The sequence below is a fragment of the Scleropages formosus genome, chromosome 1 (assembly GCF_900964775.1).
Source record: "Scleropages formosus chromosome 1, fSclFor1.1, whole genome shotgun sequence".
NCBI lineage: Eukaryota > Metazoa > Chordata > Actinopteri > Osteoglossiformes > Osteoglossidae > Scleropages > Scleropages formosus.
This window is the reverse complement of record NC_041806.1, coordinates 25,844,905-25,859,062: the sequence shown is the minus strand read 5'-3', so window position 1 is coordinate 25,859,062 and position 14,158 is coordinate 25,844,905. Positions and strand designations below refer to the sequence as shown.

The following is a 14,158-nucleotide window of genomic DNA, read 5'->3' as shown; positions in this document are numbered from 1 at the left end:
AATAAAAAATCAATCGCTCAAGTACAGGTACTCGTCAAAAAATTTTCAGGTGGAAAACTACTGATAAATAAATAAATAAAACAAAAAAAGACCACAGTGTGCTACGCATTAATATTAGCCATTGTTTGGACATGCATTGGACACATGAAGAAGGGTGTGAAACTGAAAAAAGCAAAAATAAATCTTCAAATCCCATCCAGCACTGGGTACAACAAGAGTCCTAAAAGAAAACCCAGCTTCACACAGTATACATACAGTATGAAACACAGTATTTTAAAAAAATATATTAATTCTTTAATAATTAAAATAATAAGTTAGATAATTTTCTTATTATATCCTTTCAAGCACATAACTGAGTCTCCGTAATACAGTTACGCTTAGGAGAAAATGTCACAGCAATTCGATAATTGTGGAATGGGGCCACAAGTTCGCCATGCAGTGCAGGATAATTTAAAACACCAAAACATGTAAAAGTCAATATGTTCAATACACGCGCCACATTACACACTGACAACTCTTCCTGGGCATAAACACGAGGAATAAATGACAAATTTTAATAAGACCGAAGAGTAACTTAGACTTTGAGAAATAAAAAAGGTCAGTCAATTGAGATTTTCCAAGGACAGAGAGAATAAACTCAGGAATCAACTTGCGGTTTGTGCTGCGCTCTGAATAATACATACAAATTTGAACTTTTCAGAGCTACAGTAATGCCTGTAAATTTTGCATATAGTTGTTGGATGTGCTGTTTTTTTTTTTTTTCCTTATTGTTGTTTGTGTTTTTGCTCTCAGATTTTTCCTAAGCACTGAAGGTTCTTCAAGACGGAGACAGCTGTTCAGGTGACTCAAAAAAAAAAAACCTCTTTGTTTTTCATCACGCTTTCGACACATTAATTAAGGAAACGGACCAGGAAAAAAGGAAATGATGTTCTTGCAGCAGCTTGGGAGTTCTGAAATGTGACGTTTATTTCAAGTTCAGAGTGTTTTACATTCCTTCACCCCAAGCAGGGCTCGAACCCCAGAGTCACCACAGAGCAGGCCCCGACCAAACCTGCTGTTCCACTGCACCCCCCACATCAGCAGTATTTCCTCATAAATGCTCAGGAATTACACATTGATCTAGATCTTGTACAGATAGATACAAACTAACAATGTTTTGAGAAACGTACATTTTTCCAGTTACCCAGTGGCAATTCACTTAGTTTCCTAATCGTCAGTAAGGCAGTACACGCATGTGCATTACATTGCGCTTAAATGCAACAAATGAATGTTTTCTGGTCCCGTCTGAGAGCTCACAGCGGAACTGCGCTGGTGATATTAACCGTCCAGACTCATGTTCTGCTACTTTTCTGCTGTAATCGGAGTAAGAACTTCTGTGTTACAGCTGAGCTGCCAGAAATAAAGGCCAATAAAGTGGTTTCTTCTTTTGCTTCCTCTAAGTGTCTTCACGGTTGGCTTATTTCCTCGCCGCTGTCTGACATGCGACCTGAACAAGACACACTGCTCCTACTTTGATGCTGACATGAGTCCTGGCCAGCAGCACGTCATCCTGCACTGCAAAGGTGAGAGGCACCTGGGGGGACGTTCAAGTTCCCTTAGGACAGTACGCATGGAACACACCTGGACCTGGAACACAAGGCTTTCACTGCCGAACACGGTGTTTGGTCTACGTCAAGTGTCAGAAAGAAGTGCAGGAACAGTATTTAGATACCAGTAGAAGAAGAGGAAATCAATTGTCAGTAAATAATAATAGCAATAATACAGTATGTTAACATTTATTATTGCAGGGGTGCAGATTTGTTTCCGCAGTGGGTTCAGGATTATAGCAACCACCTCATTGTAACTCCTAAAAATCTCTCTTACACACACACACTGGCTGAAACCGCTTGTCCCAAGCACGGTAAACCAGAGCCTAACCCGGCAACACATGGCGCAAGGTTGGAGGGGGTGCGGACACACCCAGGACAGGACACCAGTCCATCACAAGGCATCCCAAGCAGGACTCGAACCCCAGACCCTCCCGAGAGCAGGAGCCCGCCAAGCTCACTACGCCACCGTGCCCCCTCATCCTACGTAATGAATAATAATAATAATAAAAAAAAATCTTTCTGAAAAGCGTTCCAGTTTTTGCAGAAGAACTGTGAGAAGGTTTCTTTTATTAAATAGCTACAAAAGTTGTGTTAGGTGTGTTAAGTATTGGGTTCTACTAGGTACTTGTATTACATGTAAAAGTTGTATTGCAGTAGGTGTAAATTCCTACTATGGTAAACGTAAAAAGGAAACTGAATGGATTTTTGTAAAATTTCTCTTTAAACAGCCATGCATGCTTCTTGAAACGTTTAATTCTAACTTTTCTGCCTGCCAGTATGCATTAATATATAGTACATACCATAGTATGATACTTGTCTTTATCACAAATCCGTTGTAAACAATAATGGAACTATAAAGCCTACGAGTTTAATTGCAGCAACAGAATGATTCTTGATTTTGTTGAAAGGAAGATGTTAAATAGATACTTTGAGTAGTATAAATCAATAGACGGTAGGCAGTTGAATTCCGGAATAATCTATTCTGACTGCAGTGCCACTGATTGAAACCCCAGTATACAGTATCTCTACACCTGTGGATGAGTGTGCAATCTCACACATTTGAAGAAGCAAAATGTTGTTTTTTCTCCTCACACTACTAGGCCCTGGTGTCCCAACGGTGATCCTGCGTAGTCTTCATAATGCCACTAGTGAGTACGAATGCCACATCTTCTTTCTTCAACTGCACTTTACACAGTTTAACCCTTTTTGACTATTCAGTTGAGGTTGTAAATGGCTAATGTCACAGGTGTGTTTCAGTGTGTCTAGGGCTATTATTTTTAGTTACATAGCTTATGCTTTTGCCACTTCTATTTTTACAGTTTTATATGTTATATTATATTAGATATTTTACAGGCTTTGCATGCAGCTTCAATGTATTTTAAGCAATCTACCGAACAAGTGAGTTCGCTACCTTTTGGCCACAGGTCCTGAAGGAAGTGCACATCACCATACAGTACATGCCACTGGTTGCCTGGCTTTCTTCAATATGTGTTACATGTGTGATGTAAGGTTGTGGTGCCAGTCTAATGGATTGGTGGGTCATTGTTATGCATAGTTATGAAAAATGGTTTCGAGTAAATCTCTGCAGTTAAACTGTAAACCACAGTCCAATATTTGGTGATGTTAGTCACTTGCTGGTCTGTATTTATGACTGTAGAATCTCCTTAAATAGACTACTTCATTCTGGAGAATAACACTGTGCTGAAAGCTGCTTTGTGGAATAAAAAGATCCATCATTCTGAGTTCAGATCTGTTGTGATTGATCACTTTGGTAAGTTATTTTCATCAATTCTTTGCATTATTGTATACCTTTAATTCTATTGTTATCCTTACCCTTCCAGCATTACTAACTCATCTTTGTTCCTTTAGACCTACCTTTGAAAATTTCTTATCCACTTGACTTCTCTGAATCAAAACACTATGGCCTTCTGATGATTGTGTAGGTATCAACTGCACCATTGTTCGCTGATTTCTCAAGGGCTCTTGAAATGTACAACGGCATGCTAAAACCTGCTTGTATGTTTTACGCATGTATGATAATGGTCAATTATTCCTGTCGAGGGAGTGAAAAACCAAGAAATTGGAACAAATAGTGCACAGAGTATTGCAGAAGTCCAGTACATTGTTAAGGAGATGAAATGTAGCCCTAAGGTTAGGGCTCAAGGAGCAGCATGCTGGCATAGCAGGTAGCACTTTGGCTTTGCAGCAACTGGGCTGATAGGGTGTTGGTTTGAATGCAGCTCAGAGTTTGCATGTTACCCAGTATTTTGATGGGTTCCCTCCCACAGTCCAAAGACATGCTTTGCAGGTGCATCCTGCAATGGACCGGAATCCCATTCCGGCCGTGCTCTCAACTAGCCTTGTGCCATATGTTTCCAGGATAGGTTTTGGACCGCTGTGACTCTGACTTGGACTCGTAGTTACCGATAGTGAGTGAGGGTTTAGTTTGCCAACCCGCTTTATTTGTACGATATATTTTCCTAAAGATTTTCCTTTAAAAGCTTGTTTAATTCTACGTAATTTAAAAAAATACTTTCAGTACTTACCATCCACAATAATTGTTTTTGACTTATTAATTTGTAGTGATGGGGCTCCTGGAAGCCAGTTGGTGAGTGATCAGTTCCAGCTCGACTGGGACTCAGTTCTGGTCAGTTCTGACAACATCATTGTGGCCCGACTGGATGGCAGGGGAGCCGGATTTCAGGGCCAAAGGGTCCTGCACGCAATTCACCAGACCCTGGGGACCGTGGATGTGAAAGACCAAATAGCAGCTGTGGAGTATGTTCCTCTTCTTGTTCACGGGATGGGCTTTCAGTTAATTTTAATAAACTCGTGTAAATTTCACAACACACTGCCAAAGCTGTTTATCACAGTTATTCTGACATTTACAATATTTTTGTTTATGGGTGGGATTTGATTAAATGAGTCAAAACTGAATAGATTCAAGATTCAAGAGGTTATTATCATATGTACAGTAAACAGTCTGTTACACCATACAATGAAATTCTTACTCTGTGAATACTTTTGTTATTACAGGTTCATGTTGAAGAGTCCGTATATTGACCGTACACGAATAGGAGTTTTTGGGAAGGTAAACTTTATCACTAAGTCTGACAATCCCAGCATGAGTTTAAGTGGTGCTGACTTTTTCTGTATTTGCTTGACAGGTGGGTTCAGGTTTTATGACAGAATAGGATGCAAAATCAAGTTTTATATTGTGACTGTGAGGGGGGGTGCGGTGGCGCAGTGGGTTGGACCGGGTCCTGCTCTCCGGTGGGTCTGGGGTTTGAGTCCCGCTGGGGGTGCCTTGCGACGGACTCTAGCCTTACGCCCTGTGTTGTCGGGTAGGCTCTGGTTCCCCGTGACCCTGTATGGGACAAGCGGTTCAGAAAATGTGCGTGTGAATGTGATTTCTCTTTCCTGTAGCACAACATCCTGCATATAGTTAGTTCAGCTGGTTTGTACCACATCTAGTGCAGAAACTGAGCCATTCTCACAGAGAGCTTCATTTCATCCAACTCTAATTACATTGTAGTAAAACAATATTGTTTACTAATAAAACTGTTTACTGAATTGTATAATTATACTGGTCTTTTTCCCCCCACAGGGCTATGGGGGATATGTAGCATTAATGATGCTTAAGTCAACTGAAAATTTGATAAAATGTGCAGTTACAGTTTCCCCAGTAACAGACTGGAAACTTTATGGTGAGCCAAATAATATGAAATTTTTAAATGTATAAATAACAAGTTCCATCATGAGTGATAAATGTCATGTGTCTTTCATATTTTTGTGTTGCCTGTTAATGAATGTATTAGATGTCTCATTACATACTTTTTTGCAGCAAATGATTATTTGATATTATTTGATGTTACCCAAATTCGTATACAAATCCACAACAAACGTACACGTTGTGCGCGAGAGAAAATACTGTTTTCGCATCGCGTTCCTACCTGCACGTTCCCGGGCAGATGTGAACACATGGTTCTTACCTGTAGTGTAGCACACAGTCATGTCTGTAGCATCTCTACTGTAAGGGTAACAACAAGGTCTTGTGTTCCTCCTGGGGTAACGCTTTTCAGGCTGTATTGCTCATCTATTTTCCACATCTCTTCTTTATCTACTGAAGCATGGCAGAGAAATTGATGCCTTTTAATGAAAAACAAATTGATCCTTGGCTGCTTATTTTGAAAGTTATGATGTGACAATGTAACTTAGTTGATGATGTAACCCAGTCCATTAACAGTAGTAAATTATATGCTGAAAGTCGTGAGGTACGCTGGGTACCACAGGGCACCAATGAAGTACCTCATACGTGTCAATCTGTGAGCTCAGAACAGATTTTGTTGTGAAAACTGCTTTTCAGGCATCCCAGTTGGAATACAAAATGCCAAAATAGAAACAGTTATATGAAAGGGATCGGTGAGTCATATGTGTAGAAAAAATTGCCCCCTAACTTTAAACAGCCAAATTAAGGGGTAATTAGAGTCCGCTGTTAAAATTCAGCGGGACCTGATTTGGACCGGACCTGTAGCGGACCTGTCCGAATCAATTTCCAGCGACTTAAAGCCATACTGGTAGCATGCTCACAGCCATCCTCATCAGCTGGAGAATGTCTCATTGTAGAAGATATTGTGAGGCCATAAGTTTTTGCACTGAAGCTGAAGCTAAAGCCGGATCGTGCAACACGACAAGTATCCCAAACATACAAGCATGTCAAGAATGGCTTGGAAAGGTGTACGTGATATCATCCAACATCAAAAACCTGCAAAACGACTATATATTGTATTAAGTAGATGCTGAAGTAATATTGCAAATGTGTTGAAATCATTGTAGGGTGCTCAATTCGCGTGAATATTTGAAAAAAAAAAAAATCTGTTTATAGCTTTCTGATAAAAATGTACCCTTTTTCAAATTTAACAGCATCTGCTTTTTCGGAGCGGTTCCTTGGCATGCCTGTAAGAGATGACAGCACGTATCAGGTAAGCCGCTTTCTTGAAAACACACTTCTCTTAGCTCCATGTATACAGAGCTTACAGGTTTTCATGCCTGTGGAAACAAGCTGCCAAGCACAGCCAGGAAAAAAGCGGCAACAGCTGTTTGACACATCACAGTACATCCCTCAGCCATCGACTGTGTTACGCCACTGAGGGATGTAAAATTGTACTGTGACACATTATTTTCTCTCAAGTTCTACCGCATCAATTGACTTTTTGGTTAGAATGAAACCAAATATGCACAGCTGTAGACATACAGAGTACAATAAGTGCAAACATCCTCTAAAATTAAACACTGAATTTCAGATTTTAAACCAGTGACTATGGCCTGTTTCACAAAGCTGTATGTGTTACCTGCTGAAGAACTCTGATTTTAGTTTTATTTATTTATTTAGCTGGGGAGTGCGGTGGTGCAGTGGGTTGGACCAGGTCCTGCTCTCTGGTGGGTCTGGGGTTCGAGTCCCGCTTGGGGTGCCTTGTGACGGACTGGTGTCCCGTCCTGGGTGTGTCCCCTCCCTCTCCGGCCTTATGCCCTGACTTACTGGGTAGGCTCCGGTTCCCTGTGACCCTGTATGGGACAAGTGGTTCAGAAAGTATGTGTGTATTTATTTATGTGTGTGTATATGACAGTTTTGCCTGAGGCGACTTGCACTGCCATAGCTGTTAAAATGTTAGCGCTAAAAGAAGATTAGTAGCTTGGGAGAATTTAGCTTGACGATAAAGTGATTTGAACTTTTCATGCTTGGTGTAAATATTTCATCATCAAAGTGACATCATCACAGAGGGTGGTATGACTGTGTTGATATAGGTTGCCATGCAACCCGGACAGGTGGACCGTGGTGATTAGCTGATCAAAATCAGTGGCAAGCTGACCTTTTATTGTTGAGCTTTTCAGTTTTCCAGATGTTTTGATCCCATTTGCATCACTTGAGACTGTGCTATATGACCTACTTACCCCCTCACTGGCCCGGAACCAGCATCCCAGTCCATATGCAAGAATCTGGTCTGGAGAAACAGGATTCCAGAAGCTCTTTAGCATATATACAGCTGCATTGGGGCCAGGATCCTCACTCTGTCCCGGTTGACTACTCTCACATGCAAGTACTCTGACACACAAGTAGACTATCATGGACTTCGAGAAGTCCTGTGTCTACAGAATATATTGTGGCATCTGTGAGCATCCTCACATGGGGCAAAGTTACAAGAAACTTTCAATTTGGGCTCATTCAGGTAATACTGGACATGCCTTCAACTGGGACAACGTGAGGGGTCTGGCTCACTTCAGCTCTAGACAAGGTAAGGAGCTTTTGGAAGCCTGGTTGAGGAACTTGATTGGTAGTTCAGTAAGTGAGGAGTTAGAAGCTCGGGTAGAAAATGTTCAGTCAGGGCAGAAGGATCAGTTTAGAGTTCAGAATCCCAAAAACGTCAACAGCGAAATGGTCAGTGGTAAACTGATGACTGTCCACCTATTGTATTAGCTGATAACCTGTTTAAACACTCCGTCCACTGCTCTTTTCACTTTAAATACATTGAAGTCATTTCAAGTAGAGATTAAACATTCATGCTGAACACGTTCGGCTATTTTTCACCTAATAAACTGTTACAATAGGTTATTAATGTCAAAACCACAGGGTACCAGTACGTACAAGAAGCAGAGTACTATAGCCAGCAAAAGGTCAACCTATGAATTAATACACTTGAAAAGATAATAAGCTACATCATAAATGCCAAATATAGCTAAGAGTTGGAGGTGGCCATGATGGGTGGGACGGAGGTTTCTTGAACAGCAAGGGTCTTCATAAGAAAATCAACAAAAATCGGGATGTGGTGCCTTTATGGTATTAAGTTAAGAAAACATCCATTACACACATGCAAAACTGACTCGCTCTGTTCCTTTGCTTCTCTCTCAACTCAAGTTTCACAGTTCATTGTACAGCTCTGATACCAGAAGCCCAGTTTATCTATAGGAGCTTCCTCCTAAGACAGTGAAACCGAAAGTGAGCTTTTAATTCCAATTCATTTGCTGACCAAACAGAGTAATGTGGGTTAATTCCATGCAGTTTCTCTAAACTCATCCCTTCAAGCAGTGGTAGGTTTTGTTAGATGTGAGGACTTGGGGAGCATAATTCCTCAGTCTTTGTTTTATAGCACTTATATGCTGTTCTTACCAGTGAAACATCACTTTATTCTCATGTTCCCAACTTATGAACTTTTGAGTATCAAACTTTTTGCTGTTACAAAGTTTTCTGAGAATCGTTTACCGGAGCCACAGAGGAGCAACAGCACAGTGGTGTTGCTCTGGGGATGCGATGCTTCTTCATTATGGCTTCATGTCATAAATACCTCTGCCAGGGGACTCAAAACACCCAGGCACATGCATAAATTTCCTAGGAGGGGTTGCAAGACGGGGGCGGGGGGTGCGGTGGTGCAGCAAGCTTGGCCAGGTCCCGCTCTCCAGCAGGTCTGGGGTTCGAGTCCTGCTTGGGGTGTCTTGCGACGGGCTGGCATCCTGCCCTCAGTGTGTCCCTTCCCCCTCCAGCACTGCACCCGGTGATGCTGGGTTAGGCCCCGGTTTGCCGCAACCCTGCTTTGGACCAGCAGTTTCAGTGTGTGTGTGTGTGTGTGTGTGTGTGTGTGTGTGTGGAGAGAAAGAGAGCCGAAGGAAACATTGTGCCTTACCACTCTATTCCCATCCAAAAAGCCCCCGCAATTTCCATCCGACCACAGAGCTGTCCGCGGTGCTGAAATTTTGCAGACAGTCTTCATCAAAACAATGTGTGATTCAGAATAGTCAAAAGTGCATTTCACCACAGTCATTTAGTACAATCACCTCATCACTTAAACCAATAACCACTACAAGTGTACATTACATAAGTAGTTAAATACAAAATTGTCGATGAGCCCCTTGTCTGATTTGCATTACATTTGGCTTCCAAACTCTCGAGTAGCAAACCAGCTCCTGGTCCAAATAAAGTTTGCAGATTGGGGAACCGCTGTACTGGGATCTGTTCTGTATGTGCATTTTTTTTTGTTTCACTAAATTTGATAAATGTAACCTACCTACGCAATGTCTCGGCAAATTCTGAGAATGAGAACTTCCAAAAAGCTGGTGTAGCTCTGGCATGCATCTGCTGAGATTCCCATTTGTGATCTGATTGAGATATTAATGAGAAATGAGATTGTCATGTGATATTCCTGTGTGAGGTCCTTAATTTTACCATAAGTCATGACTAGTGATGTTAACATCTCAAATGTTCTCCAGTTTTCTAGTGTTCTCCAGGATGTCCAAGGACTACGAGGACAAAACCTTATGCTGGTGCATGGAACAGCAGACGGTGAGCAAAGAACCTAAAAACTGAATGATAATGTTTGCATTATAGATTTTGCTGCTTAAGTTCAGTGGCAGACATGTGTCCGTATGTTTTTCTTCAAGTACATGCTGAAATACATACGCCTTTTGCCTTTCAGCCAATGTTCATTTTCAGCACTCAGCTGAGCTGATTAAACACCTTATTAAAGTTGGTGCAAACTACACTATGCAGGTATGTAGCCTGAATTATGGTCACTGCGTATACTACAAATATACACTTGAAAACACCAAGTAACGAAAAAGTACAAACTTTTCTTCCCTCCACAGTGAGCTTAGTTTCATCGTAACTGTTAGTTTCTTAAGAAGCAGATGATTTTAATAAACCTCATACAAACCTGTATTTAGCAGCTAAATTAAATGTAACCATGTTTTCTTTAGTTGTGTTTTTCTCCTTTTTTGTACAAGTTTGTGAAACGTCACTTTGACACCGATACTAATGTGTACCCAACACTTTTGTAGGCAGATGCTGTAACTGAAACTGTCCCTCCCATGCGCACTAAACCACTTTGTTCTGTTGCAGATGTACCCAGATGAGGGCCATTTTTTCTCCCAGAAGAGCCAGCAGCACTTTTACACATCCCTTATTACCTACTTCAGAGAGTGTCTCCGAGAAGATATATTGCTTGTACCAGATGAACCAGAAGAAGAGGAGTAGAAAGATGAGGGGAGCAGCAATGGGACTTGATCATTTGTTTCTGTATTGACTGCCGGAGCCACAATGGTCGTCACCCACATATTAGCTAGAGGAGATTGTCAAAGTCTTGCAGGGACAGCTGCAGAGTCTGAAAGAATGGTACAGGGAGGATTTCCTTAAAGGAGTGACTCCCACAGGGAAATCGAAAGGAATTCTCACATATCATGGCAACCTATAATTTTTGGACCTCACTGAACTAAGATCATCTCTCTCCACATTTGGATAACCTCCACCTACGATTATGCAGTGCATGGGTGTTTCTAGTTTCAGCTTTGCTTCGGACTTTACCATGTATATATGTGTTGTGGTAGTCATCGGGGGTGGGGGGTGGAGGGGGTCCCCTTCCGCCCATCCTTGAAAGTCACCATTTTTTTGATTGATGCACAATGAATTGCATTGTTCCTCTTTTCTTGTCAAAAACATGACTATGACACACAAGGCAAAAGTGCAATTCGTTCACCACCTCCTCTCATATCCTCCACAATAAAGATATGGTATTTTGTACAGTACAGCAGAGTGTGTACATACGTATATTTTTTGAGATATCTTTGATCATGTAGCTGTCTATAAGAATTGATTTACTTGAAATTTGTGTCTTATTGTATTTTTTTGTTTGTTTTTTCTTAGGATGGATTTTGTAAATTTTGGTCTTGTTAATTTTGCTGTTTATATGGGAGGGTGGATGTGGGTCTGGGACTTGTTGTCTTATAGCACAAATAAATGAAAATGAACTGGAGAGAACTGCTAATGAAATGAATGAAACATTGTCTGGAATAGTCTGTTAAACCTCAGACAGTACATTTCAGTTTGAGAAATTTGCAACACATGAGAGATCCATTAGGAACAATGTAATTGCTATACAGTACATTCACAAAGAAAAATTTAAAGACAACAAAAATAAAACTGAAAAGAATTAAAAAGAAATGCTGTTACAGTCTTCCCCCCACTGGTCTTGTGCTGCTCAGCTGCGACGAACCATGTGAGATGCAGGTTCGGTCCTCATAAATCTGAAAAGATGCTCCAGAAGCTGAAGTAGGGATATTACACGAAAGTCATCATAATGTTGAATTCTTATAACCTAAATGGATAAATCTCAGGGTGCAACTGTATGTACATGGTACCTTTCCTTAAGTTTTTCTACAGTTTCAGTTCAGTTTTTTTTCTTTATTTCTTTTCATACAACTTCACAATTCTCTCTCATTATACTGTGTATACAGTATATCGTCTGTGTAGCATTGTGTTATGTCTCTTAACAGTTTCATGTTGGAAAAGAAGGAACTATTTATCACTTTCCCTGACCAATAACCACCATGGTGCGATGTTAAAACTAATGAGAAGAATCAGGGATGCTCGAGGACAATAAACCATGTAAAATGACAGCAGTCAGAGATCTCGGTAAAATACAGATTTTATGTTTACTGGCACAGAAGAAAAAAGTCACTGTGTTTTTCTTCACACATTTATCTGATGCTTTTCTCCAAAACAGCTTATAATGTCACACTACTGAAGAGTATGTATTTACAGAGATTATTTCACTTAAATAAATAAATATTCAGAATAAGATGAAATAGATGCGATAAAAGTGACAATACGCGACCAAAGGACTTACATGGCTAAGTAATCTAGCATAAAAGATAATATTAGAAACGTTAGTGAACCTTTTGGATTTATCCGATTTCTGCATGAAATGTTTGCTAAATGTGACCTGATCATCTAAGTCGTAATCATTAAACAAACGGCACACAAAAAATTATGCAATATATCTTTATTGAAAATATTGTTTAAATATATAAGGATGGGAAAAAGTGTGGATGTGGGTTTTAGGTGACCTACTGTATGTTGTAAAACAATCCCAAAGGTGCGGTTACGTGCTCTACAGAGATCCGTACGAGTGCGCAAGAGCCGAATTTAAAGGACTAAGAACAAGCTCTTGAAGCTCATAGGGCTGGAAGATCTCGGTCTCTATCAGTCCACAGTTTGCCAGAAGGGCACGTCAAAGTCACAAGTCCATCTTTAGAGGAAAGCACATCAAAGTACTGCAATACTGGACAGAACAGAATGGTTTAAATCCTGAATTATTGCCGCTACATTCTGCCTGAGGTTTTTCTTAAACTGTGATCTGTGAAAATGAGGTGTAAAACATTAATTTCCTTTACTCTGGTTAGCAATCAGTACTCGCTGTCTGCATACATCATCTTCACACTATGAGTGTACAAATTCACAACAAAAAACACACAGTTGTCAAATGGAGGGAGACAACGCTGAAAAATTAGTGGAATTTAAGGATTTGTATACTTAATTTTGGTATTTTAAAAATATGTGTAGGTTTATACTGAGTACATTAGAATTTTTGCATGAAAAATTATAGGTTGGTGTGTTTTTCCCATGCAAGTTCATCAAGATCCGTGTAACTTGACAACAAATCAAATTCCATGTTTGTCATTCTCAAAGGGAACCGTAACAATGTTTCAGGAAAACAATACAACCAAGAGTCAGGGTCAGTGCAGGGTCCACTTAACTTTTTTACCGGTAATTTATAGATTTAGTGGGCTTTTTTTTATTTTGATGATATTCACACATTTTCAGCACTATAATCATTTACATTATTATCTGGTATTCAACTCTTTTGTTGCTGTTATTTAGATTTCATTTTCAGGTGGTCCATTTTTTAAACCTGATGAATGTCATAGTTTTTCATATTTTAGTAAAATTTGGCTAACTTTACTAGGGTGGAGAACACGTATTTTTTTCTTCAAGAAACAGTGGAAATGGCTTTTTGGTTTAATGCAAATTTGAATATTTTACTTATGATCTCCACTCATGATGCAAAGAGTTCACTGAAATTTCTTATCTATTATGCACATGTTAAAGTATGAAATAAAGTACCGTAACATATTATAAACAATATGTTATATATAAAGATGTATATTTTCTATTTTCTACTATTTTCTGTGAAAATCTTCTTGCTACTGCTTACAACTTTTTAAAACTTTCGGTTTATCCTTTATGGTATATTTCACTCTCTTGCTCATGCTGGACAAGTATGGATTATCTGCATGATGCACATAAACCACACTTTCCCATTGTTTTTGCGTAACATTGTGTCAAACGCATATCTCTGTGGAATCAACACAACGTCTTCACTCCCTGCTGTTTATCAACTCCCAACAGACCCCTGAACATCAAGATGGAAATCTATTGCCCTTCTTTGGTGTCCTTTGTGACGGGAAACACTTCCTGGAAACATTCCCGGAAGAAGGTGACCACAGAAGTAAGCATGTAGTACCTGCTCCGTGTGGAAATAATTTCATGGCCTTCGTCCGGAAAGATCTGGACAAAAAAAAAGACACTCAGGTCACTTCTGTAAACCTTCGGTTCACCAGGCTGTTTAGACACAGTGATCCAACTCCCCAACATGACTTCAGTTAATCTCATTTTTATGAACATTATATATTCACTATGATGTTTCTCATTGTATGGCCAACACCAGGAGCTACATAATGAAAAA

General features: G+C 40.0%; 2 protein-coding genes across 2 annotated transcripts in view; one reads left to right on the top strand and one right to left on the bottom strand.

Annotated features, from left to right (window-relative positions):
- dpp10 (dipeptidyl peptidase like 10) overlaps positions 1-11,110 on the top strand; it is a 59,055-nt gene extending 47,945 nt beyond the window's left edge. Inside the window, exons 15-26 of the mRNA XM_018732409.2 lie at positions 793-840; positions 1,441-1,562; positions 2,690-2,737; positions 3,262-3,360; positions 3,459-3,528; positions 4,173-4,367; positions 4,626-4,680; positions 5,197-5,296; positions 6,513-6,571; positions 9,849-9,921; positions 10,055-10,128; positions 10,477-11,110. Of these exons, the coding sequence (XP_018587925.1) occupies positions 793-840; positions 1,441-1,562; positions 2,690-2,737; positions 3,262-3,360; positions 3,459-3,528; positions 4,173-4,367; positions 4,626-4,680; positions 5,197-5,296; positions 6,513-6,571; positions 9,849-9,921; positions 10,055-10,128; positions 10,477-10,611 (1,078 nt within the window). The 3' untranslated portion in view covers positions 10,612-11,110. The remainder of the gene's footprint in view (positions 1-792; positions 841-1,440; positions 1,563-2,689; positions 2,738-3,261; positions 3,361-3,458; positions 3,529-4,172; positions 4,368-4,625; positions 4,681-5,196; positions 5,297-6,512; positions 6,572-9,848; positions 9,922-10,054; positions 10,129-10,476) is intronic.
- Positions 11,111-13,845: 2,735 nt separating this feature from the next.
- Positions 13,846-14,158, bottom strand: part of LOC108922267 (inactive dipeptidyl peptidase 10-like) — a 45,050-nt gene continuing 44,737 nt past the window's right edge. The window contains exon 32 of the mRNA XM_029252152.1: positions 13,846-13,980. Within this exon, the coding sequence (XP_029107985.1) occupies positions 13,846-13,980 (135 nt within the window). The remainder of the gene's footprint in view (positions 13,981-14,158) is intronic.